At 48.8% G+C, this 26,021-nt stretch overlaps 1 protein-coding gene across 1 annotated transcript; it reads right to left on the bottom strand.

Annotated features, from left to right (window-relative positions):
• Positions 1-8,094: 8,094 nt before the first annotated feature.
• On the bottom strand, positions 8,095-23,568 carry LOC122470358 (trichoplein keratin filament binding). Its single transcript, XM_043557864.1, has 13 exons — positions 23,428-23,568; positions 21,427-21,620; positions 20,000-20,210; positions 19,352-19,408; positions 17,587-17,655; positions 16,744-16,917; positions 15,496-15,608; positions 15,283-15,349; positions 14,188-14,360; positions 13,250-13,331; positions 11,219-11,404; positions 10,497-10,640; positions 8,095-9,359 (listed from the first exon to the last, which is right to left on the bottom strand). The coding sequence occupies exons 2-13, from the start codon at positions 21,618-21,620 to the stop codon at positions 9,327-9,329; spliced, it is 1,503 nt and encodes a 500-aa protein (XP_043413799.1). The 5' UTR covers positions 23,428-23,568; the 3' UTR covers positions 8,095-9,326.
• Positions 23,569-26,021: the final 2,453 nt, after the last annotated feature.

The following is a 26,021-nucleotide window of genomic DNA, read 5'->3' as shown; positions in this document are numbered from 1 at the left end:
ACCCGGGAGGCTCTCACAGGCACCAGCGTCATGGCCCCCGGGAGGGCTTGCTGGAACACAGCCTCCGACTCTGACCATAGCTGGGGAGTTGGCATTTCTGACAGGTTCCCAGGAGGTGCTGTGCCCGCCGGTCTGGACCCACACTAGAGAAGCACTGCTGTAGACCGTCTACAGCCCCCCACCACACACCTCCTTGCCTTCTGCTATTAGACATGTCTTCATAAGAATTCTAATGACCGCTAGCTTGTATCAGCTGTTGGCCCTGCGAGGCGCTGTGCTGGGGTCTTCCCACGTGTTCACGCATTTAATCCCCCCGCACCCCATGAGGCAGGAGCTGTTCCATTGTGCGGTGGGGAAGATCACTCCCTGGGGAGTTGAGGCCCCACATTGGGGAGCGTGTGACTTATCCTTAGTCCGGTTGCTCTTCCTCTTAATCGGCCCAGTTGGGTTTTCCTGACCCTGGCCCATTACCGCAGTCTCAGAAAATGGAGAAGCCAGGGGGTGGCCCTGTTCCCCCAGGGTCGAGATCGGAGATCAGAGGGGGACCGGTGTGTGACGTGAGATTGTGGACAAGTGGGGCACAGTCGGCTTGTGACCCGTAAGATGGGACCCCTCCAGCGTTTGCCAGATGACCCGTGAAGACTGTCCACTGGCTCCCAAGTACTGTGAGCAGCGCTTTCTCACCTGTGCGGCTGCACGGTGGCAGCCTCACCACAGGGACAACTTGGCAACCACCCGACGGTGACCCGCTGCCCAACACACTCGCGTGCAGGAATGTCTGGGAGCCGGGCCCCGTGGCCCACAGACGCCAGGCAGGGGACACTGTGGTCCATGCCTCTGCCAGCCAGCCACCCCGCCAAAAGCCAGGGCCACACGAGGTGGGACAGACTCCCTCCTCACTGCTTTATAGGGACTCGGTCAGCCCACCACGGAGCAGGTCCCCAGGGGAGGGGCTGCCGGGGACAAGGAGAGGTGTGTGCGAACCTTGCTGCTTCCCTCCTCCCTGCCATCTTTGCTCCCACCCAGGCTCTTGCTGCACAGCTTCCCGACTGTACTCCCTTCCCAGGCCCCCAAAACTGCCTCAACACACCGAGAACGTCTGCCCCGTTTCCCCCAAATGCAGCTTCTCTCCTAGGACCCACCTTTCCTCCTCCAAAATCCCTCTTCTCACCCCTTCCAGCACCTTCCCTCCCTAGGGACTCCTCTTCCCCTTCTCTTCCCTCTCAGCACCCCTCCCCCGTTCTTATAGCAGGGATCCGGATCCGTGTCCTGCCCTCCCCTTGGCCAGCTCTGTACCCATCCCCCTCAGAGCTCCTCCCTGGCCATGGCCTTTCCCCATTGCTCTGTCCCACAGGCCCTGTCTGGCCCATGGGCCCGGAACACCTTAAGGACAGGGAACTTTTGAAGTCTAACTTGGACCCCCTTCGGACCTCAGATCTAAGATTGGCCTGGGCCTCCCCTTGCACCACACTTGTTATCTGCTTCCCTCTTCCAGCCCTCCCCTTCCCAGGCCCTGACCCTTTCAACACTTCCCCCCAACACCTACCCCCTTCCTGCACACAGGGGCTGAGTGAATACTAGCACATACTGTGGGTACCATTTCGTAAAGTAGGAACTGAAACTACCCCCATTTTGCAGATGAGGAAACCGAGGCTCAGACCTCAAAGCCCAGTTGGTGGCGGTGCAGGAAGTTAGAGCATGGGGCCTGTGCTCTTAATTACGGGGCTCTGCTGGTGCAGTGGACCATCTGAGGAAGGCGGCTGGAGGAACAGGCAGGCGGCAGAGCCTCTGGAAGCAGAAGAAGGTGAAGACCAGCCTAGACCTTGGCAGAGGTAAGGTGGGAAGGAGACGTGGAGCAGGCTCGGTGGCCCCCATCTCCAAACATTCCGCTTGCCTGGGAGTGTCAGAACAGAAAGACCGATGCTGGTCTCTGTGTGGTCCTCTGCCCGCCTGGCAGGCCTGGAGGAATGGAGTCTGGGTGGCCGCGTTTGTGTTGAGTCTTTCCATTCCTTACTATTGCCACAAATATTTCCAATCATTTTGGTCTGCTTCAAATTGAGACACTCGGGAACCGCTGCTCAAGTGAGACTGATCTGTGAGTGGAGGACATTGCCCGTTTCACCAGTTTCAGTGATTGGGGGACCTCACAGATTCCACATGGCATGTTGACTGCCCCAAGTCAGCCCTTCTGGAAGGAGAAGCCCTGTACCTGCTGCTAGAAGCAGGAGGACTCTATTCACAGCGCGGCACAGGGTAGAGGGGTGTCCACCCAGCCCTAGAACAGGGGGACAACTCCCCATTGAGGGTGGAAGCCTGAATCTGACCTGCTTCTTCCAATTAAAACAAGATGAAAATCCTGCCCAAGTCCAACGACAGAGACAAGGGTGATTCCGCCATAGGCAGGTTGTTTCCTAGGGGCAGGGAGGTACCCACTTGGCAGGAAAACAGGTCCACTTGTCCTTTGCGCATTGTTTCTCTTACCACACACACACGTTGCTGTTCTCCACATTTCACAGATGAAGAACTGGGCCCAAAGAGGGGTCACCTGGCCTCTGTGTGGTGGACCGTCAGGACAAGAGCCCAGGCCAGTCAGGGCCATGCTCTCTGCTCTTCACCCATACACTTTGCCACCCCCCCCCATATGAATCTAAATACAGAAATATGTCTGCCACATCCTCATCAAATTATAAAGTGACCACCTAGGAGTCCCCGTGGGCCCCTCCTTCCCCTAGACTTTCGTGCACACTGCTTCCTCATTTTTTGGTTCCACGCCGTGTGTGTGCCCAGCCCTAAGAGCTTTGTTTCGCCGGTTTTCAATATGTGAATGGAACCCTACGGATGTATTCTCTTCTTTCCCTCAACATTGTGAGTTAACTAGGTCAAAGTGCATGCCTCTGCTTAGATTTTCCATGCTGTGTAGCATTCATGGAAAGTATACACACGATTTATCTAGTATTTTATTGACAGACATTTGAGTTATTTTTAATTGTTGGCTCTTAAGAAAATGCTTTGAAAGGTATGTCTTTTGGTACATATAGGACTCTACTTCTCTAGGGGATACATATATGCCTGGGTGTGGAGCCTCCCGGGTCATTGAGAATGTGCATCTCCAAAAGTAATGCTGTTTTTATTCCTTTTCCCAAAGTGTTGTACCAGCAGAATATGAGATTCCCCATTGTTCTGCATCTTCATGAGCAGTGGTATAAAAAGCTCTACTAATTTTGTCAATCCAGGGGCACACGGCTGGCTCAGTCAGTGGAGTGTGTGACTCTTGATCTCAGTGTTGTAAATTCAAGCCCCACATTGTGGATAGAGATTACTAAAAAATAAAATCTTAAAATGTTTTTTATCAATTCAGTGGGCTTGTGGTAGTATCTCCTGGTTTCAATGTGCATTTCTGTGATTATAATATGGTTGTGTGTTTTTCCGTGTTATTTGCCATTTAGATTTCTTTTGTGCAGTGCCTATTTGAGTGTTTACCCATTTTTCCATTAGATTCTATTTATTGTTTTTATTATTATTATTCATAGGAATTTTCCTTCTAAGTTTATTTACTTATTTTGAGAGAGAGAGAGCAAGCATAGGCAGGGGAGGGGCAGAGAGAGAGAATCCCAAGGAGGCTCCCCCTCTGTCAGCACAGAGCCCAACGTGGGGCTCAATCCCACCACCCTGGAATCATGACCTTGAGCCAAAATCAAGAGTCAGACGCTCAACCAACTGAGCCACGCAGGCACCCCTGCCTTTTTCATTTTTTAAAAAAGTTTCCCCTTATTTCAAAGATTATGTTCTCTGTGTAAAATATAGAAAAGCACCCAAAATGAAAAATAGCCATTATCCCAACTTTTAGAAATACCCACAGAGTGTTTTGTTTCCTTAAAAGGGCCCTTGAGGGGCGCCTGGGTGGCACAGTCGGTTAAGCGTCCGACTTCAGCCAGGTCACGATCTCGCGGCCCGTGAGTTCGAGCCCCGCGTCAGGCTCTGGGCTGATGGCTCAGAGCCTGGAGCCTGTTTCCGATTCTGTGTCTCCCTCTCTCTCTGCCCCTCCCCCGTTCATGCTCTGTCTCTCTCTGTCCCAAAAATAAATTAAAAACGTTGAAAAAAAAATTAAAAAAAAAAAAGGGGGCCCTTGAATTATGTAAATATTGCCTTTGGGCTTTTTAGTTCTTTTTAAAACTAACCTCTATACCCAATGTGGGGTTTGAACTCATGACCCAAGATCAAGAGTTGCGTGCTCTACTGACTGAGCCAGCTAGGCAACCCACTTTTGGACATTTTAACACAGCATGAACATTTCTGCAGAACTTAAAAAAAATAATTTAAGCATTCCATTTCATTTTAATGTACTGCATAATAACCAAAACTCAAACAGCCTCCCAGTGTTGGACATCCAGGTTATCAGTGTTTGCTATTGTAACTAATGCTGTGAGGAAAACCTTTGTACCAATCTGATTGTTATGTATATTTCCTGGGCCAGGAGGTAGCATGGCACATACATTCTAGAGAAGAAAGTGAGGTGAAGGGGTGACTTCAGACAGAAGTCAGTGGTAGCCATGAAAGATAGGGGCAGAGGGAGCAAAGTAGATGGAAGCTGCAGGAGGTCAGAGTAACAGGACTCACTGCCCCTAGGCTTATGGCTCCTGCAGCTGGCAGGATGGATGGTGGTGCCATTGACTTATCTGAGAACACTGGAGAAGAGCCAGATGGTTGTTGCTGTTGCTTTACTTAATGATAGGAGTTTAGTAGGAAAGGTCATTTGATAGTCTTGTTGTGCTGAGTTTGAGGCACCTTTGAGATGCATATCAAAGTAGGGATGTAAAAGTGGTGGTGGATATAGAAGTATGGATTAGAGATACAGATCCAGGGTATACTAATGTGGAGATGGCGCTGGAGTCCAGAAGCCTGGCTCATATCACGTAGGAAGGGCCTGTGTGGTGAAGAGAGGCCTGGAACTAAAGGCTGGCGCTCCACGGGTTACAACTGGCAAAGCCTAGAGTGACTTTGCATAAGTGCCCAAAGAACCCCATTTGTATTGTCAACCCAGATGGAGCAACAAATCTGTATGTTAACTACAACAGAATTAGAAAACAGAAAATCAATAGACAAAAATCAACAAAACCAAAAAAATGGTCCCTTAGAAAGATCAATAAAATCAAGAAGCCTCTAGCCAGGCTAAGACAAAAAGAGAGGATACAAATTACTAATATCAGAAATGAAGAGGGGACATCACTACAGTTCCCATGGATATAAAAATCAAAACAATAAAGGACTACTATATCAATTCTATGCCCACAAATTGATAACCCAGATGAAATGGACCAATTCCTTGGAAGACATGATGTCAAAATTCACATTAAGAAGAAACAATCTACACAGGCCTATCTCTACTTAAGAAATTCAATCAATAATAACCTTCCAAAACATAAAGCACCAGGCTGGCCCAGATGGATTCACTGGTGAGTTCTACCAAACATTTAAGGAACAAAGTATACCAATTCCCCATAATCTTTTTTAGAAGATAGATGCAGAAAGAATACTTCCCAACCCATTCTGTGAGGCCAGTATTATCCCAATGCCAAACATAGGCAAGGACATTACAAGAGAAGAAAACTACAGATCAGTATCTCATGAACACAGATGCAAAAATCCTCAACAAAATATTAGCAAATCGAATCCAACAGTGCATAAAAAGAATTATATGCCAAAACCAAGTGGGATTTGTCCCAGGTGTAAAGGCTGGTTCAACATTCAAAATTCAATTAATGTAATCCATCACATCACTAATCTAAAAAAGAAAAATCACATCATATCAATAGATGCAGAAAAAACATTTGAAAAAATTCAACACCCATTCATAATAAAAACTCCTAGCAAATAGGAATAGAGAGGAACTTTTTAAAAATGTTTTATTTATTTTTGAAAGTATGAGCGCGAGAGGGGCAGAGAGAGACACACACGGAATCCATGAAGTAGGCTCCAGGCTCCGAGCTGTCAGCACAGAGCCTGACACGGGGCTTGAACCCGTGAACCGCAAGATCATGACCTGAGCCGAAGTCAGATGCTTAACTGACTGAAACACCTAGGTGCCCCTGGGGGAACTTCTACTTGACAAAAACAAAATAAAACAAAACAAAACAAAACTACAAAAACCTACAGCTAATGTCATATCAATGGTAAGAAACTCAAAGCTTTCCCACTAAGGTCAGATACAAGGCAAAGATGTCCCCTCTCATCACTCCTTTTCAACAAAGTACTGGAAATTTTAGCTAATTCAGGAAGAGGAGAAAAGGAAGTAAAAGCTGTAGAGATTGGGAAGGAAGAAATAAAATTGTCTTTGTTCACAGATGACATGATCATCTCTATGTAGGAAATCTGAAAGAATTAACAAAACACCTCCTGGAACTAATAAGCAATTATAGCAAGGTACAGGATACAAAGTTAATGTACAAATATGAATTATCTTCCTATACATTAGCAATGAAGAGGTGGAATTTGAAATTTAAAACACAGTACCATTTACATTAGCACCCAAAAATGAAATACTGTAGGTATAAATCCTAAAAAAAAATAACATAAGAGCTAGATGAGGAAAACTACAAAATTCTGATGAATGAAATTTCTGAAAGAAAGAAATGGAGAAATATTCCACGTCCATGGATAGGAAGATTAAGATGTCATTTCTTCCCAACTTGATCTAAAGATTCAATACAGTCCCAGTCAAAATCCCAGCAACTGGAGCACTTGGCTGGTTCAGTCAGTGGAGCGTGCGACCGACTCTTCTTCTCGGGGTTGCAAGTTGGAGTGCCATGTTGGGTACAGAGACTACTTAAAAATAAAAAAATTCCAGCGAGTTCTTTTGTGGATATTGAACAAATGATTCTAAAGTTGATGTGCAAAGGCAAAAGACCCAACATAATATTGAAGGAAAAGAACAAATTCTACTACCTGACTTCAAGATTTACAATAAAGCAACAGTAATCAAGACAGTGGTATTGATTATAGAAGTTTGTGGTATTGGCGAAAGAATAAACAGATCAATGGAACAGAGTGAGGAGCCCAGAAATACACTGACATAAATACAGTCAACTGATCTTTGACAAAGGAGGAAAGTCCATACAACAGATGGTGTTGGAACAACTGGACACCTACAGGCCAAAAACACATGAATCCAGACACAGACCTTACACCCTTCTCAAGAATTAACCCAGAATATGTGCTGAATGAGCAGAAAGAGTAAAAATACAAAAAATAAGCATTTTATATTAGTAGTGGCTTCTGCACCATCTGTTCTAAAGGAACTGAACTGCGCAGAAGATCTGTGAAGAATAACCTAAGAAATCACTAGTTTTACAGGGAGTAGAAAAAGGTGCTTAAAAACAATAAAGCCGATATACATACGTAATCACAGCACAAACTATACATGAGACAAGAGGACTGTGTGGGCTATCCTGGGAGCTCTAAACTTAGAAACAATTATTTTGGCCGAGGTTAGGAATTTTTTTTTCCTTTAAAGAAACATTTATTTTTTGTTTCTTTCTTTTCAGAGATAGATAGCGGGGGAGGGGCAGAGAGAGAGAATCCCAAGCAGGCTCCCTGCAGTCAGCCTGGAGCCCAAGCAAGGCAGGGCTGGATCCCACCAACCAAACTATGAAATCATGACATGAACTGAAACCGAGAGTCTGACGCTTAACCAACTGAATTAGGGTAGAGAACCAGCACAACACAGATTTTTAGTGCCGATAAGGAATATTACCAGCAGGCTTCAAAAACAAGATATTCAAAGAAATAAAAAATATTCAGTAAATATTTATGTTCTTATCTCCCATCTGTCCACATCTACTCTGTACTGGAGCTCAGACAGTATAGGATTCCTAATAATTCCCTGTGGTTTACTTAAAAGAGGATCCAGTGGAAATTGGATGGGAGACAACACCACTTTCACAAGAAAAATGAGTAGAACCTAGAAAATGTGAGCAGTCATAGAAAATATGGAAAGCTGTAGGATAGATGGATTAAATCAGTAAAAATCTATCATTCCATACAACCCACTTTGCGATAATTAATACAAGCAACAGTAACAAAGTCTGGAAGCCATGCTGTCAGACCAAAACTTTATTTCACGATAAACGAACATCTGAAATGGAGGAAGCAAATATGAGCAAGCATAACGAAAGTGGTGCTCAGGGGGTCCTATCCAAAGAAATTCAAGACAAGAAAACGAAAAACAGATTAAGGATGCAGTTTGCTGCTCCGTTTGTTTTTATAGCACAATGGATGTGAAAGGCAATGCAGCCTTTACACTCAGGATTTTTAAAAAATAAACTCTGGTTTTTAACAACCTGGCACACAGCCCTATCTATAATTAGCTATAATTTACTGAAATGTGGAACCTTAAACAGTATAATGAAAACTGAAACCTCAGAGGAAGAATATGAAAAAAAAAAACAAATAAAAATAGGGTTATTGCTGCAAGGAACTTGTAGCTATTTGTAGAGATTAATCTAGAACTGTGTCACATTGTTAGAACAGTGGGAGGAGAAAGTTCTGGCCGATCTGGTTGAGTGTGATCTAGTCTTCAGGCCCCGTGCCCCTTCCTCTGGGCACATAAATCCTACAAGGCTGCCTGTAGCTGAGACCTTCTTCCAAGACACAAGAGGTCCAAAGTGTCGTGCCAAAACATTAGCCAACCAGGTGGCCTTTTGAGGCCCCCTTTTGGGGCTTAGTAACTAACATACGTGTTGGGATCACCACACAGAGTGCTCCATGGAAATTCCACCACGTTTCCTAAAGGAGGAAAGACCTATTTCTCGACACCCTTCCGGAAAGCATCCGTGGAGCACATCAGACTGTCTCAGAGTACACAGCTTTTCTTCTTCCAGAAAATAAGACATGATCCTTTTGGGGCCACTAAATTAATAAACTGTGAAAGAAACTGAACTGACACTTAGGAGTCTGTTATCGACAGAATAGTGAAATTTAAGTGGCAAGTTTAAAAACTGAGAAACTTTCCTCATTTCTCCAGCTGGAGTCTTTACTGGAGGTTGACAATTATCGGTCTCTCATGGGACTGTGTGGCAGCACTCTCAGCATGTGACTGTAAGAGCCCCTTTCTTGGATCTGAAAGGCAGGAAAAGGCCTCCTGCTGGGTGCTGCATGTCTATAGAACGCTGGCTGGTGAGGCCCTTGCTCTGTTTGACTGTGGACCCCAACAGGCTCAGTGAACTGTTACACAGCGACCCGAACACTCGAACCGAACACCGTACAGCTGTCTGGTGCCTGAATATCAAAGGCCTCAGGGACCTCACTCTGTGCTTCCAACACCAACAAAGTCAGTTCCAAGCAATTCTGGGATGTCCGTAGGGCTGAGAAAAGAAAGAAAACAGAAGCTTGATTAGATCAGCAGTCTCTGGAGCATTGGGAATTGATCCTAACCGAAATAAGAGCTGAAAGCCTGGCATAGTTGGCTGTTTTCATTTACAACTGAGAAAGCTTGGACCCTAAACCACAAATGAGGTACTTTATTACCTTTTTTGTAACATTTCCACATGTGCTCCGTGAAAACCTGATCCTGAGGCACTCAATGATCCCTGGTCAAGTGAGCTTACAATTAGGGTGAGGCAACAGGAAACCATATATCCTGTCCTAGGACACAGCCCACAGCTCCTAGCGTTGATGTAGAATCTGACTTTACATGTCTATTATGGGACTGTGTGTCGCTGAGACCTTCCCAAGACATGAAAGGTCCAAAGTGTCGTGCCAAAATGTTAGCCTGCACCTCAAGAGCCCCAGCCGATGAGGACAAAGCAGTTCTGCGGCAGGTGAAGCACCTGCTCTGTCTCGTGGGCGGGCTTCCCAGAGTCACCTGAAAACAAAGGAGCCAGCCTCTTCGTCTCGCAGCACTTTGGAGTGCCAGGGTGGCCGAGCGGCCCTGGTAAAGGAGGGGCAGGCGCAACATGCCCACCGGGCCCTCCCCCAGCTCCCAGGGGCTTCATTAGTTACCAGCTCTCTGGGAGTAGGGGGACAACCCTCGCTTCTCTGTGCGTCGTGCACAGGGGCCTCTCACGTACTTCCAAGGACAGGGAAGGATGGAAGAGGACAAGGGGATCAGGGAGGGGAGGGGCAACCAGAGGTGCTGAGAGGAAGGGAAACCAGGCCCCTGCTCTCCCGGGCACTACTGTCTGGACAGCTGCCTCTTCACCTCTCCCCTGCCGTGCCAGAGCTCTTAGATGGCTCCTGGTCCCAAACAGGGCCAAATGACATGCACCTCAGCACTCAGGGCCCAGAGTAAAGTCTCCTCAAGGGCTGTCTGAGGCCAAAACAAGGGCTAAGATACATGTCGAGGCTCCCGACTGGTCGAGAAGGGAGAAACACAAGAGAAGAGGAACGAGGGAGGAATCTGAGCTGGCTGGGAAGCGGAGCTTAGGTTGGGGCTACAAACAGGCCTGGGACAGCAGGGGCCAGGCTGGGCGCCAGCAGCCTGTGCCCTTCAGACTCCTCACCTTGGGCCAGGAACTCTGCTTGGCCATCGTCTTCACCTCCTGCTGCAGTAAGGCGTCAGTGAACTGCTCTGCCTGCCTGGCCTCCTCTTCTTCCTCTTCCTCCTGCTGGTCCTCTTCCCATGCCCGCAGCTGGCGCTCTGCAACCTGGCCACCAAGAACAAAGTCAGCCGGGACCGAGCTCCCGGGGCAGAGCCCTGCTTCAGGTCACGAGGGAAAGCCTGTGGATCTGCCCCAGTCAGAGAATCCAAGCTAAGGCACAGTGATGGCAAGTGCAAGAGGGAAGGGCACTGATGAGACTGGAAAGGTTGCACGCATGGTAATGTGCAGCTTGTGAAAAGCTCCGGGTGTGGCCACGTGCTTGGAAGATTCTGTGTTCTCTACCAGGTTCCAAACTGAACAGAGAACGGTGGCCCAGCGAGCCACATGCCTGTGGAGGCAGACAGGAGAGGGATGACAGGTAGGCACAGCAGCCTCGCTCCCACACACATGGAGGACCTGGAGTGGCACCGGAACGAATCAGGAGGGTCGGGGTTTCAGCTGGAAATGAAATGGGTGCACTGAGTTCACAAATGTGGGCCTCTCGGACAAGGTCTTAGTGCCTGGATGTGGAAATACATCAAGGGTCCCCACATCCGGTGCCATAACGGTGCAGAGGCCACAGCAAGTGGCCTGGCGCTCACATTCCCCTGCTGAGGCTTCCTCCCCCACCAGGCTCAGCCCACCTGGGCCTCCAGCTCCTGTTTCCTGGCCGATTTCAGTTCTTTGCTCTCCTCTTTCTCACGACGAGCTGACTCTCTGACCTCCTCAAGATTTCGAATAAGTTGCTCCCGGTGTCTCAGGGATTCCTCTTGTGCCCGTAGGTTTTGTTCAAGCTTTGCTTGTATTTGTTGTTGTCTCCCGGTCAGAACCTACCCTCAGCAGGAAGGCAAAGGGCAGATTTCAGTTCGACTTAGCAGTTCCCTATTCCACAAGCTGTGGACAGGCTACAGTTGCCTGAGCCTCATCCTCAGCCTCAGGCCCAAATACCCCACGTGAAGGCAAGTCAGATCACAGCATTGGCCCATGCAACATCAGCCCGGCTTCCCAACCGTCCCCACCACACAGAAAATGCACACAGACCACGCGTTAGGGAGAGACAGCTGGGCACTGACAAGATCCAAGGAGGCGGATGGAGCTCCCTCCCCAGGCACAGAAACAGCAACAAGCTTGTGAGCCTCACTCCCTCTCGGTAGGTTCCAGAAAAAGAAAGAAACCACAAGCCACACAGATGACCAGAAGTAATCTGGGTCATCCCCTCAACCTTCGGGATCTAAATACTTGCAGAAACCTTGCTGGGCTTGAGACCTGGCCACAGCACAGGATCACATCCAGAGCAGTCAGGACTCAAGAATCAAGAACAGTGGGAAGCCACTTGCCGTACCCAACAGTTATGCTCCCGGGACAGGATACGTGAAGTGGCCACAACTAGGAGGAATTTTGTTTTTCATTTTCAAATTTGTATTTAAATTCTAGTTAACATATAGTGTAATATTGGTTTCAGGAGTAGAATTTAGTGATTCATCAATTACATATCACACCCAGTGCTCAACACAAGAGGAGAAACGTTTTTAATAGGGAAAATCAAAGGTGTTGCAGAGTACCGGTATTCACAGAAGGGAGAGAGCCCCACTGGGACCGGACTTCCCACAGATTCCAAAATGACATGCACCAAATATTTCCATTTTTAAGCCACTTTAATTTTCAATACATGGATAATGAAAGATTTTTTCTAAAAGATTTCTTTAAAAAAAATTTTTTTTTTTTTTTTTTTTTTAACTAAGTAATCTCCACACCCAATGCAGGCTCAAACTCATGACCCTGGGATCACAAGCCACGTGTCCTACCAAATAAGCCACCCAGGTGCCCCTCATTCCTTTTAAATTGGGGTACGTCTTAACGCATTACTTAAATACTGACGAGTTGTGTTCTTTCAAGAGTCCACTTCTGGTTATGCACCCCAAAGAAAAAAATCCTAAATAGGATTTTTTTTAGGAAATTTCCATTTCCTAAAAATGGAAAGCCTTATGAACCAAGATGTTCACTGCAATGTTTCTTGTAACACCTCAGGAATAAATCAGAATAAAAATCAGAATAAAAAGAACACCCACAAGAGGGGAATAGGAAAAAAACCCCACAGTACACCAACGTGATATATTAAGTGTGATATCATCAAAATATCTACAAAGGAGATGGAATAGTGCATTAGAATGCTGGAACTCAACAGATAGTATAATAAGGAATATGCAGAAAGACATGTTTGCATGTTTCCACACAGAGTGGAAGGACACAGAGTAACAGCGACTATGCAAATAATGGGGACCTGGGTGACTTTGTTCTTACTTCCTGTACTCCTGAATTTTCTTCTAAAAAGCTGATACTACTTTCACAATGACATTAGAAGTCTATTTAACAGGAGCGTCTGGGTGGCTCAGATGGTTAAGCGCCCAACTTCGGCTCAGGTCATGATTTCGTGGTTTGTGAGTTCCAGCTCCACATCAAGCTCTGTGCTGATAGCTGGGAGCCTGGAAGCTGCTTTGGATTCTGTGTCTCCCTCTCTCTCTGCCCTTCCCCTGCTCATGCTCTGTCTCTCTCTCTCTCTCTCAAGAACATAAAAAAAAAAATTTTTTTTTTAAATAAGTCTATTTAAAATAAGCAGAGAGGCCTGTGTTCCAGAACATTTGGCAGGGTCAGTACGCGCTCGCAGCCAGGATTACCTCGCTCATCAGTCTGTCTCGTGCGCTCCTCTCTCGGGCCCACTCCGCCTCTCTCTTTTCCCACATTTCCTTGGCCTCTTCCCTGGGAACACAGAGTGGATGACAGCAGGCTCCTTGCCACCACCGATGGCAGACGAGAACTAAAGACGTGACAGGGCTCCAGCGCATCAGGTACACACGTTCCATAGGGCCAACCTTCAAACCCACTTCTGCGCGCAAACTCTTCACAGTTTACAACTCTGGACTAGCTCATGGAGAGTACTCCTACAGGAAGTACTTTAAGTTGCCTGGCTTATGCTCCCACCTCCTTACAAAACACAATTGTGATGGCTTGCACCCAGGCCATTTAGACACCATGGCAAATGAAGCCACCAGGACCCTGGAGAGGCAGAGGAGCCCTGCTGTGCCTGAGCTCTGTCACTTTGCTCCTGGGGTCACTGCTAGCTCGCCCTGTGGCCTGAGGCAAGTCAGTGACCTCCTCAAGTGACCTGAGTACCTACCCTGTGGATGGATATCAGGATTAAATAAGAGGAGGATGGTAAAGCGCTCTGCACGGTGTCTGACCCACAAGAAGTGCCCAATAAATGTGACATGTTATTCAATTTTTTCAATCTACTAGATTTTTAGGATCCAGACCCATTTAAAAAAGACCTAAGAAGCATTCAGCATCTCCATAATTTGTAACAATTTCCTTTCAAATTTCTAAGATCTTAAATGAACAGATCCTTACTCTAAACCCTAGTGATTTCCACCTTAAATAACAAGGGAAACACCCCTGCAAGCCGGGTCTGCTAGCAAACATGTGCTCCTCCCCATGGGCAGATTAACAAGGACGGATGCTTCAGGGACAACAGGAGACCCTGGTGGTGGCCTGCGGAGACATAAGGGACCAGAGCAGAGGCTGGGAGGGTCCAGCCCAGGCAGGCATCGCCTCTCACCTCAACAGCAGCTGCAGCTCTGCCTCCCGCTCCCTCTCCAGCTGCAGCTGCTCCTCGATGGCCTGCTTCATCCACGCCGCGTCGGCCACGGCCTGCTCCCGCCTGGCCAGGTGCTCTCGCTGGTTCTCATCCTCCTTCTCCAGGAGCGCTTGCAGGATGCGCTTGTCCGCCTCCTAGAGGGTGGAGGAGGAAGCGCGGTGGGCGCCCCTCTGCAGCCACAGCACCCCCCACACACACACACCGCAGCTCCCACAGCGTCCCCTTTCTGCACTCAGCACTGACAGCAGACGTTCCTGATGCTTCCAAAGCTTCCCTACATAGAGTTGGGAAGAATCAGGGTATAACCACTTAGGAGTGGTTTAAAATAACGCAGGAGAGGCCTCTTTGCCACCACGCACCTGTCCCTGCCCTCGGACATGCCTGGTAGCACAGCTTTTGAGAACACGGCTGGACAACAGTTTCACTTCTAAGAATATGGACTAGAGACCCAAAGGCACAAAACCAAATGCACAAAATGCTCACTGCAGAGGTCCCGTAGAGGAAAAACAAAAATGACCCAAATACGCATCGGTAGGGAACTGGCTGTAGTGGACATGTCCACAGTGAGATGCAGTAAAGAACAAGGGACTTGGGAGGTCCTGGGATGGAAAAATGTACTCAGGAACAGCAGTGGCGCTGCCACCCCTGGACCACCCTGACGGTAGCGGGCAGGGATAGAGGTAGGCGGGTTCTCTTATTCACTATCCCTGTCCCCGTGCCACTAGAGAGCCCATCGACATACCTGACAGGAACACTGAGCAGCCAGTAAAAAGAACAAGCTCATTCCAAGGATTTTAGGTTTACTGTTAGGTGACTGTGCTGAGGAATGCCACCTCAGGTTTTAAAGAACCCCACCACTGCCCTCTGTGTGTGCTGGGTAAATGTATCTAGAATATACAACAAAGCAGACCCCCTGGGGAGGGGTGGGGGTCACAAGCTCATCAAGGGGGAATCTCCCCTAGTGTGATATTCTTGCAAGAACGCACTCATTCTGAGCGATGGAAAGCATTTTCTTCCAAAAAGGGTGAAAGAAATGCCAGGCTGACTCAGACTTACCAGTTCCTCTTGGATCTGCTGTGCACGCCTATTGAGTTGCACATTATACTGATGTCTCAAGAAACGTCTAGAAAGGAGCAAAATACGGTCTGCCTTCAGTGTCTTATGAACGATTAGCAGGGGCCAGATAGCTACTTACTACAGATCTTTCTGGTTTGGGACAGCAATGCAAGTCTGAGAAAGCACAAGGCTTGCCCGTCTGGGTGCACACACCCCAGCTCCGCCTTCTGCCGGAAGGCTGCCATCTGCTCCCTCTCTTCCTCCAGCCTCTCCAGCTCCCACCGCTGCTTCAGCAGATTCTCCTGCTCCTTCTTCAGTTTGGTGGCCTGTGGTGACAACAGTGCACCCAGTTAAGGTCATCAGAAACGGAGCTTCCTTCACTCTTCATGTGCATTTTTGGCAGATGCCAGGCAACAGGGCTGGCCCGGCCACCTGGTGATCAGAACTCCCTCTTACCTCTGGGCTCTGAGCCCTTTTGGCCCAGCGCACTCGCTTCCTGCAAGAGCCTTTCCCAGGCCTGTGGACAAGGATCAGATCCATGCTCCATGCTCCTGCAGGACCCTGTACTTGTTCACACCTTCCTATAACTTAATTCCCTTCCGCACCTGGCACGGTTCCTGCCATGAAGGCCAGGACCATGGATGGGTCTTGCTCACAGCTGTATCTCTAGCACCCAGCTCAGTGCTCAGCATCTAGCAGATAGTGGGCATTAAGGATCTGGTTCTGGAATCATTTGGGCCTAAGGAAGGACGGGCTTTCCCTCAGCCAGATGGGAAAATCTAGCCCAGGTATCTAGCTCAGAGAGACTGCACAGTATTCTCAGAACAGCCTCCGAAACCAAAGACTTCATGGTTTATGCCTTGAGATCCAAAACATGCTAGCTGGGGAGAGCTGTAGCTGCATGCTAGAACGTCAGACTAAGTCAAGTCTACTTAGTGCACTGGATAATCCAAGTTCCTTTTTTTTTTTTTAATTTTGAGAGAGAGCACATGTGGGTTGGGTATAGGGTCAGAAGGGCAGAGAGAGAGAGAGAGAGAGAGAATGAATGAATGAATGAATGAATGAATCCCAATCCGGCTCCATGCTCAGCATGCAGCCTGACGTGGGGCTTGATCCCACAACGCTGGGATCATGACCTGAGCCGAAATCAAGAGTTGGACACTCAACCAATGGAGCCATCCAGGTGCCCCAGGAAAATCCAAGTTCTAAGAAGGCTCTCACACAGAGCCTAAAACATACATAAGAGAACAGCTATTAGCTCCATATTGTGAACATTCTAGGATCTGGACGCACAACCTAGGGGGATGGAAAAACCACGGCGAGGAGTATGTGTCCAAAGGGAAAACCCAGCACTGTTGCATTTCTTAGAACCACCCCTCCCCAATATGGTCTTTTTGGTGCCGCTTCCTAAATGCCTGCTTTATAACGGCAAGCGGCTGCAGGAGGAGGCCATGCCCTCACCTCCAACTCCTTCAGCTTCAGCTCCTCCACCTGCTGGAGCAGCGCCTCAGCCTGGAGTTTGCCCTCCAACCGCCTCTTCTCCTCTTCTGCTTTCATCCGCTCCAGTGCTTCCCTTCGGGCCCTTTCATATTCATTTTCATACCGTTTGTTCTCTTCCTCTTGGGTGGCTTCTTGCTACATGGGGTCAGATGAACACAGGAGGTCAGAATCTGTCACATAGCCAGCAAAGACCCAGCTCCCCGCCGCTGTTCCTCATTCCAACGTGTCTACAACAGAGGAGGTCATGCCACTTTTCAGCTGTGTGACCCCGGGTGAGGGTGCGTCTTCCCCGGCTCTGTTCTCACAGTGGGAACCATGGAGTGATCCTTCCCTCAGAGGTGATGCTGGGGAAGTACTCAGCACGGTGCCCGGCACAGAGGAGGGGCTCAACAATGTCAGGATTCCTTCCCTTCCAAAAGTCTCCCCAATGAACCCAGAGGCAAAGCTGTGGGTTCACGGAGGTGTGAACTTTTGTCCCCAGAGTTGCTGCTGTCAGCCCGGGTTGAGAGTTTATGAGCGTGCGACATCAAAAGAGACTGCCAGCAGCAAAAGCAACCTTTAAGATGCACCTTCCACCTGCCAGTGGCTGGCCACTGGTGTTATTCTGCCCTGGGGATGATCGGAAAGGATTCTCGTACATGTAGGAGCAACAGACGTCTGCTTTTAATATGTTAAAGTTAACTGAGATAAAGTCTGTTCCTGGACTGGACTCATTAACATGCAGAACAAGAAAACTTGAGAGACCTGGAGTCACAGCACTTGCACCATGCCATGTAGGACTATTTCCAGAGTCATATACCACACCTGTTTTTTTTCTTCTTTCTGCATTTTCCAAGAGTTTATCACGTGCTCCTTGTGAAGGGCTGATTCAATCTGAGGGTGAGAAGGCAGAGAATGTTCATTTCCTCACGGGTTCATCCGACAGATGGACGCTGCAGAGCACAGTGCTACGCCTTGGCAGGTGACCAGAAGTTCCCTAGGCAAGGACTCAGAGGGGCCCAGGTATCTTACAAGGGAGCACAAGATGACCCCAACATATACATTTGGAACGCAACTCAGTTAGTAAACCAAAGGACCAGGCAGTTTGAAACAGATCTGAGGAGTTGTAACAAAGGAACACAAACTTTTCTCCCAGTACCCTGGGGGTTGTGCGGGGGCAGGTCAGCAGACACTGGAATGGAAATACGATCTCAGAGGCCACCCCTGGTTGGTCTGAAGCATGCCAGGGCCCAGAACAGCAGGAGCTGGGTGAGGCCCAGACTCAGCCTTTTGCCTGGCTCCTCGAAACATCCTCTGCGAAGCGGTGGCTGTATAAACATGTACTCCCCACAGCAACAGATGTAACACATTTGGGGTTATTAAGAAGAGATATGGGTTTAGCGAATCTGTTGGATCAGAAAATGAACTGGAACTCTATCCAAAAGCTTTTGTTTGGGAAATTGTTTATAAAAATTTTTAATCTCTTTCTCAACTTACAAATGGAAACATCCGCAACCAACTTGAGTGTTCTAAATAAACATTTCTGAGTAAAAGACTTTGGAGCACCCACCTAAACGCTCAAATGGCCAGGGAAAGGAGACCTGCCATGGCTTAGTGCTAACTGCACAAGGCTCAAAAGCACCAAATTGTTCTATTACTTAGTGGCTGGCAATTTTCTAAATATAATTACAAATAAATTAATGCCACCAAACATATATGCAAAATTTAAGTTAAAATACATCAATGAAATCATCACGGATCATCTTCCTTTAGGCCCGTCTCCACAGAACGATGCCACCCAAGCCAGACCGCCCCCCACCTGCCCCAGGATCTTGCATATTTGTCCTCCTTTCTCCTGCCACCCTGTTCTGGTCTCCGCCGTCACTGCCCTGGTCTCACCACCCCCTGCTCACCTCAACACTGCTGCCAAAGCTACTGCTCGCTGAAATGCGGCCAGGGTGCTGCCACAGCCCTGCTTAAAATCATCCAGGTGCTCCCCAGCGCTTCCAGGAGAAGGCCACACAGGGCGGGCTGGGGTCCAGGCCCACGTGCCTCACCAGCCTCAACTCTTGCAGCCCCTGCTCGCCATATGACATCACAAACTCTCAGCCACTCGTCACTCCCTGGATGCACTCTGCTCTCGTGACTCCGGCCTGCTCCTCGGTCAGCTGCCTCAATCTAGAATGTCCTTTCCTCACCTTTACACCATCAAGTTAACACCCAAGTCCTTCCAGACTCCTCCATCCCCGCAACTCCTCTGAGATGCCGCTCTGACCCACAACTGAGCTGGGGGCACTGCCCCAAATGCCCATCCTCCTGGGCCTTCCCAGCCCACTGCAACCCACACTGGATCGCAAGTTCCTAAGAAGGGGGGACCCCAGCTAATCGCCACGTGCCCAGGTGCTGGACCATGTGGCAAATGTTCAATAAGTATTGGCTGAACACCCAAGAAACCAGATCTGCATGTGGCATCGTTCAGGTGGCCGGGGTGTTCTCTGTTCCACCCCAGCAAGAGATGCAAGTTCAAAAACAAGAGGAGAAACATGATTTTATCTACTTAGGCAAAGCAAAGGATCTCGCTGGTTTTCACCTCTCGAAGTTTGGGGTTGTTCTTCTTCCAGTGTTCATACAGAAGCTGTTCGGCAATCTGTCAAGGAAACACAAAGAGGGAAGCCTGATGTCACTTTTCAAATTCATTCACATTTTGGATAACCCACAGTGGCGGTCAGCTGAGGCAGAGAGCCCCTCGGCTGGCACGCTGTCACCGCCTGCCCTTCGGACCTACTGCCTGCCTTGCATCCCTGGCTCTGGGAGACACCAGAGTGGAACCAGACAGCTCTGACAAATGACTCCCACAGTGGTGATGGAAGGGCGCCAAGATCTGATGCTACAGATGGGTCCCAGATGTGACAATCTGCTTCAAAATATACAGCAGGCTTAAAAACACAGACTGGGGCTCACCATTCCCCACAGCTACTTGGAAGATCAAACAGACCAGTGCGCAGCCTGCTGGGGCCACAGGACTGATATAAAGACAAAGGACTCGGATGTAATGACCTGAGGTGACTCGTGCAAAACACACATGGAGAACAACGTAGCACAAAGCACCTCGCCCTGCAGGCTCTGGAGTTTACCATTGTCTCATCAGACCAGTGTGCCCAGGGACCCCGTGTGTGTGTCACTGACGGGCTGGGGACGCTCCTGCTCCGTAGGCTCCAGAAGGGCTAGGAGGAGTTACCAGTTTCCTTTGCTCTTCTCGGGCCGACTTGAGATCGCCATGCCGCTCTCGGAGTCTGCCTTCCCTCGAGTCCATGCTTAGCCTTAGCTCCTCCAGTTGTCTGGCCAGCAGGGCCTGCTCCTCCAGCAGCAGCTGCCTCAGTCTCTCCCGCCTGGCTTCCAGCTGCTTCCGCTTCTCCTCCTTCAGCTTCTCACGCTGATAGGCATGCATGCTGGGTGAGAAGGAGCCCTCCCCATGTCAGTCACACTACAGCCACACGTGGCACACTCTCTGCCGTGGGTAAGAGAGGCTGAGGTGGACATGACGCAGTGACACGGTAAAGTGTCTTCCGGCTAAAGTGAAGACAGCGGGTCACAGACCACCGTGCACGACAGAATCTTGCTTTTGCCATAAGAAAATGTACATTGGGGGCGCCTGGGTGGCTCAGTCGGTTGAGCGTCCAACTTTGGCTCAGGTCATGATCCCGTGGTTCGTGAGTTCGAGCCCTGCGCTGGGTCCTGTGCTGACAGCTCAGAGCCTGGAGCCTGCTTCGGATTCTGTGTCTCCCTCTCTCTCTGCCCCTCACCTGCTCATGCTCTGTCTCTCTGTCTCAAAAATAAATCAAACATTTCAAAAAAAAAAAAAAAGAAAGAAAGAAAATGTACAGCGGGGGCGCCCTGGCGGCTCAGTTGGCTGAGCGTCAGACTTCGGCTCAGGCCATGATCTCCCTCTCTCTCTCTGCCCCTCCCCTGCTTGCGCTCTCGCTCTCGCTCTCTCTCAAAAATAATAAACTACAAAAAAAAAAAAAAAGAAAGAAAGAAAAGAAAAAGAAAATGTACAGTGGTCTCACATATGCGTGTGGTAACAGTACTAGCTAGTATTGTTTGAGCAATTCCTATATACTAGGTATTATAGCTAGGGATAGCTTTCTATTAATCACACACCCAACAAAGTAGGTTCTGTTTTAGCCCCACTTCACTGATGAGGAAACTGAGGCTCATTCATATAGCAAGTGACAGTCAGGAATTCCATCTGGGTTTGTCTGACTCCAAAGCCCATGCTTTTAACTTTCATGTTTTTTACATGTATTTCTGCAAAAATGGACGTGTGTGTGTGCGAATATTTATACACACACAAATGGGGAAAAGCATGGGAGGACAGGTGTATCAGACTGTTCACTGTGATTCTCTCTGGGGACATGGGGTTACAAGAAGACTTCCAGGTTCTACACATATTTCTTATTGTTTTCTCTTTTTCAATGCAAATGTATTATTCACTGATGATCTTTTTTTTCAATTTTCAGTTGGAAAACATCACCATGCATGCAATCTATGCAACTTCCTCAAGCAAACATGCTGATTAGCCATGGGGTTCTTAGTTCTTACAGCCACATCCCCTGAACAACAAGTGGTTTCCTGCCTCCATCCCATCAAGGTCACTGCAGTTACCTTCGCTGGTAGGACGTCTTGGAGCTCCACTCTGCCTGTTTGGAGCTACAGATATCAGACATCTTGAAGTAGCGGCTGTTCTGGTCCCACTGCTGCCGAAGCCGGGCCTCCTGCTCTCGGTGTCGCTGTCGGGCCATCTGCTGGTCCAGGAGCCTCCGGCTGCTCCATTGGGAAGGCAGCGTAGGGAGTGCCATCTGAGGAATGGTAGCAATGGTAGGAAAATGAGCCTCCTGCAGCCCCCTAATGAGTGGTCCTCATCCCTTGGCTGCCCCCTGGAATCACCCCACTCCAGACCAATGACATCAAAGAAGTCTTAGCTCAGGCTCCCAGGCATCAGCATTTTTAATTTTTTTTTTTTAATTTTTTTTCAACGTTTATTTATTTTTAAATTTTTTTTTTCAACGTTTATTTATTTTTGGGACAGAGAGAGACAGAGCATGAACGGGGGAGGGGCAGAGAGAGAGGGAGACACAGAATCGGAAACAGGCTCCAGGCTCTGAGCCATCAGCCCAGAGCCCGACACGGGGCTCGAACTCACGGACCGCAAGATCGTGACCTGGCTGAAGTCGGACGCTTAACCGACTGCGCCACCCAGGCGCCCCTAATTTTTTTTTTTAAAGTAATCTCTACACCCAACGTGGAACTCGAACTCACAACCCTACGATCAAGACTAGCATGCTCTTCCCCCTGAGCCAGCCAGGCACCCTAGGCATCAGCATTTTAAAAATCATGTGCCATCAAGTCTGCAAATCATCACTGTTTTTAAATTTTTTTAGAGAGAAAGAGTGTGAGCCGGGGAGAGGGTCAGAGAGAAAGAGAGAAAAAGTCTCAAGCAGACTCCATGCTCAGCACGGAGCCAGATACAGGCCTCCATCCCACCACTCTGGGATCATGACCTGACTGAAATCGTGAGTCACATGCTCAACAGACTGAGCCACCCAGGTGCTCCTGCAAAACATCACTTTAAATAAGCCTGGACTCCACTCAGCTGTGAGCCAGACATCATCAAGGGCGCTACAAACGAAGACCGGGAACCAGTCCTAGCAATGCTGGACCAAGCACTTGGGGCTTTCTATGCTCCCCACAAAGTAACAGGAATAATAATCTCAGGAACAAAAATGTACCAAGCTCTTGACATATATGAATGATCTTTTTCACTGTTATAATCACTCCATTATTTGGCAGGTGAAGAAACTTAAGTTCGAAATGGTAAAGTGACTTGCCCAAGACCACAGAGCCAGGAAGGAGAGGCAATAAAAGAGGTGGGATCCTAATTCATATCAGTCTCAGGCCAGGGCCCAGTCAAGAGTCTGCCTGTTGGGACCAACAAGCCCTGGCTCTGGCAGCCCCCAGGGAGCGGCCTCGCCTGCCCTCATCTTACAGATGGAGAAACTGAGACCCAGGAAGAAATCGATTTGCCCGGGTCACGGAGCAAATGGGGCCATAACTGGAGACTTGAAAGCAGAGAGCAGTCTTACTCCGTACACGTTCCCTGACCCCAGAGCTGTCCTCCTGGGCAGGGTCTACACTGTGCCTGGTTACGACAGTGCTTACGGAACGTCTGTCTGGGTCCAGGCCAAGCCTCAAACTCAGTGCTCAGACCTGGGGGGAAATAATCTACGTCTATGGACCAAACGTGGCCCGCAGGTGCCCCTTGATAACCTGTCTTAAACCTGTGGCGCGCCTGACATGATTTTTTCCTTCCCTGCAAGCCGCCCGCGGAAAAGCTTTCCGCCGGGAATCAAGAAACAAGACTCCGATCCCGCATCAGTCGCATCCTTCACGCAGCCTTCACATCCACGTACGCTTTGCAGAGCAAAGCGTCGGACCCAGAGTGCGCAGGGAACAGTGAGGACTCGACGGCCGGTCCCCCGGCGACCGCCGCGGTTCCCGCCAACACCGGGCCACGGCGGCCGAGCTCCGCGCGTTCGGGCCCCCACGCCGGCTCCGGCCCGTTCGGACCCCCACGCCGGCTCCGGCCGAGCCCAATGCCCGACTCACGTTTCTCCGCGCCCCGGAGTTCTCGAAGACTGCCCCCGCCGAGCTCCCGCATGCCCCAACCAAGCCCGACAGGTCCCGCGGGCACGCTTCCGGGGCCGCCCAGCACCAACTCCGGCGGTTTCGCCGCTTGTTGCCGGGGCAACAGACCGATGACGGAGCGCCGCGAGGGCCAAGCCGCCTCCAACGCGATACCGGACGCTCAGACAGAAAGGAGGTTGTGATTTTTCTCTGGCGCCCTCTCGTGGGGGGAGGGAGATCAATCGCAAACGTCGCTGGTCCCGGAAACCAGCAAGGAGGAGGGTAAAGGCATCCAGTCACTACTACTCAAAATTCAGGGTGGTGGTTACCTGGAGTGTGTGTGTCGGGGGGGGTGGGGTGGGGGGGGGTGGGGGGTGAGGGGAATGTAGGTGAGGGTGGAGGGAAGTCAGGGGGATACGACAGGGGAGGAGAATATAAATCAGTGGTTCTCAAACCTGGCTGCACACGAGAATCACCTGGGGAAGGCTTAAGTCTAGATGTTAAAGAAGTAAAAATAAATAAATACAGACCAAACTCCAGACGAGTCCCATCAGGTTCTCAGGGTGTCAGAGGTTGTCTTAGCTCCCCAGGGGCACTCAGTGTGCAACCAGCTCGGAAAACCGCTGGCCTAAATAGATACACGTTATTGGAAACGATTGTCTTTCGCTTGGTGGTGAGTTCCAGAGTGTTGGTTCTATTGGTGTTTTCTGACCCACATGTGTTACACGTATTGTTTTATGTGTGAAAAAGATAATTAAGGTGAACCTAGAGCATGCGACTCTTGATGTCAGGGTCATGAGTTCAAGACCCACGTTGGGCGTACTTAGTTTTACAAATTTTTATTTTTTAAATAAGTTTACCAAAAAAATAATAATAATAATAATAAACTTCACTCATTCATCCTCTTTTCTTTCATTTTCCCATTCTTTGTATTTAATTCCCTTCATTGCTCCCTTCATTCTTGTTCATCTGTTTTTTCTGGTGCGGTGAAGTATCTTGAACACTTTGGCCTCTATTCCAACCTCCGCCAAGCTACTTGTGGGGTCTTGGGCATGTCACTTCATCTCTCTGTGAAATGAGAATATGAAGTAATTGAACAAAGATACCATTAGACCAGGACAGCCCTGATGCCTTTCTTGCTTAGGACGCAAACTGAAACCTAAGCCAGAATCAAGGCCCTAGAATCTGAGAAGATTAACGTTTATTCATCTTTGAGAAAGAGAGAGCTCGTGCGTACAAGTGGGGGAAGGGCAGAGATAGAACGGGAGACACAGAATCCCAAGCAGGCTCCAGGCTCTGAGCTGTCAACACAGAGCTCGACACAGGCCTCGAACCCACAGATAGTGAAACCATGACCTGAGCTGAAGTTGGACCCTTAAGTGACTGAGTCACCCAGGTGCCCCTAGAGTCTGAGAAAATTAAATGTAAGGACAACCAATCACAAACAGCCACCTAGCCTTTCCCAGATAAAACAACTACCTATGTGGCAGCCAATAAAATTATTTCCTTGCTTTGTTTCCGTGTCTTCTTTGTAAAAAGAAAGCTCTCCCCCAGCTCCTGCCTGGTGGCAGAGAGCTCCTACCCACCTTTGGTGTGGCATCACCCAGTTAAAATATATGCCCAAATAAACTCTTGAAAAATTAGAATGTGCCTCAGTTTATCCTTGAACAAGAATACCACCAGTGCTGTTGGGTTAGGGTTAGGTTGTCCTTGTGAGACGAAATGAAGTTTCGGTGGAAACCACCTGGTCAATCTCAGGTAAGTACTCTTTTTATACATCTCCCTTTACTTAGTTGACTCAGGGTCTGCCCTGCCCCGTGCGTGAGATTCCCCAGCGTTACCCTTCTGTTGGTGCCTACCCCTTTGGCCAAGCTCAAGGCCTTTTCCATATCGTGTCCCCAGTGGGCAGGGCAGGCAGCAACCCACTGGGGGTCAGTCCAGCAAAAGAACCCAAGACATAAATGCTTATTGGTGGGTCTCTGTGAATGTGGTAGGAACTTCAGAAATAAGTGAATTGGGTAGGGGGAGACCTGGCTTCAGGTCCTGATTTTGTGACTCTTGAGTGAGTCCCCTTTGCCACCTGGTCCTAGGTTTTCTTATCTGTATGATGGCCTTAAAGGACCAAACAAGCTCCATTAGTGGGATTCCAGGGCTTAGGGCTTGACTAGCCTGGTCCCCAGGCCATGGTCTCTAGGTCTCTTCTGCTCAACAGTCATCCCCACTGGACTCCCACTTAGTCAACCTCTACCCTCATGGTTACATAGCTACCTGTAGCTCATTAAGCATCTTTACAAGTATCTTTTCCTTTGATCCTCCCAGAACCCCTGTGAGATATTTTATCATTCCCATTTTATTTTTTTAAGATTTTATTTTTATACCCACCGTATACCCAATGGTGGGGCTTGAACTCATAACCCCAAGATCAAGAGTCTCATGCTCCGACTAAGCCTGCCAGGCACCGTTTATTATTCCCATTTTAAAGTTGACTAAACTGAGCCTCAGAAAGTGGCATCCCTTGCCTGGGGAGGGTGGCGGAAGCCCTGCTCTGAAGCTGCTGTTGTCTTGGCAATACTTAT

Source organism: Prionailurus bengalensis, chromosome D3, assembly GCF_016509475.1.
Source record: "Prionailurus bengalensis isolate Pbe53 chromosome D3, Fcat_Pben_1.1_paternal_pri, whole genome shotgun sequence".
Classification (NCBI taxonomy): Eukaryota; Metazoa; Chordata; class Mammalia; order Carnivora; family Felidae; genus Prionailurus; species Prionailurus bengalensis.
This window is presented reverse-complemented; position numbering and strand designations above follow the sequence as displayed.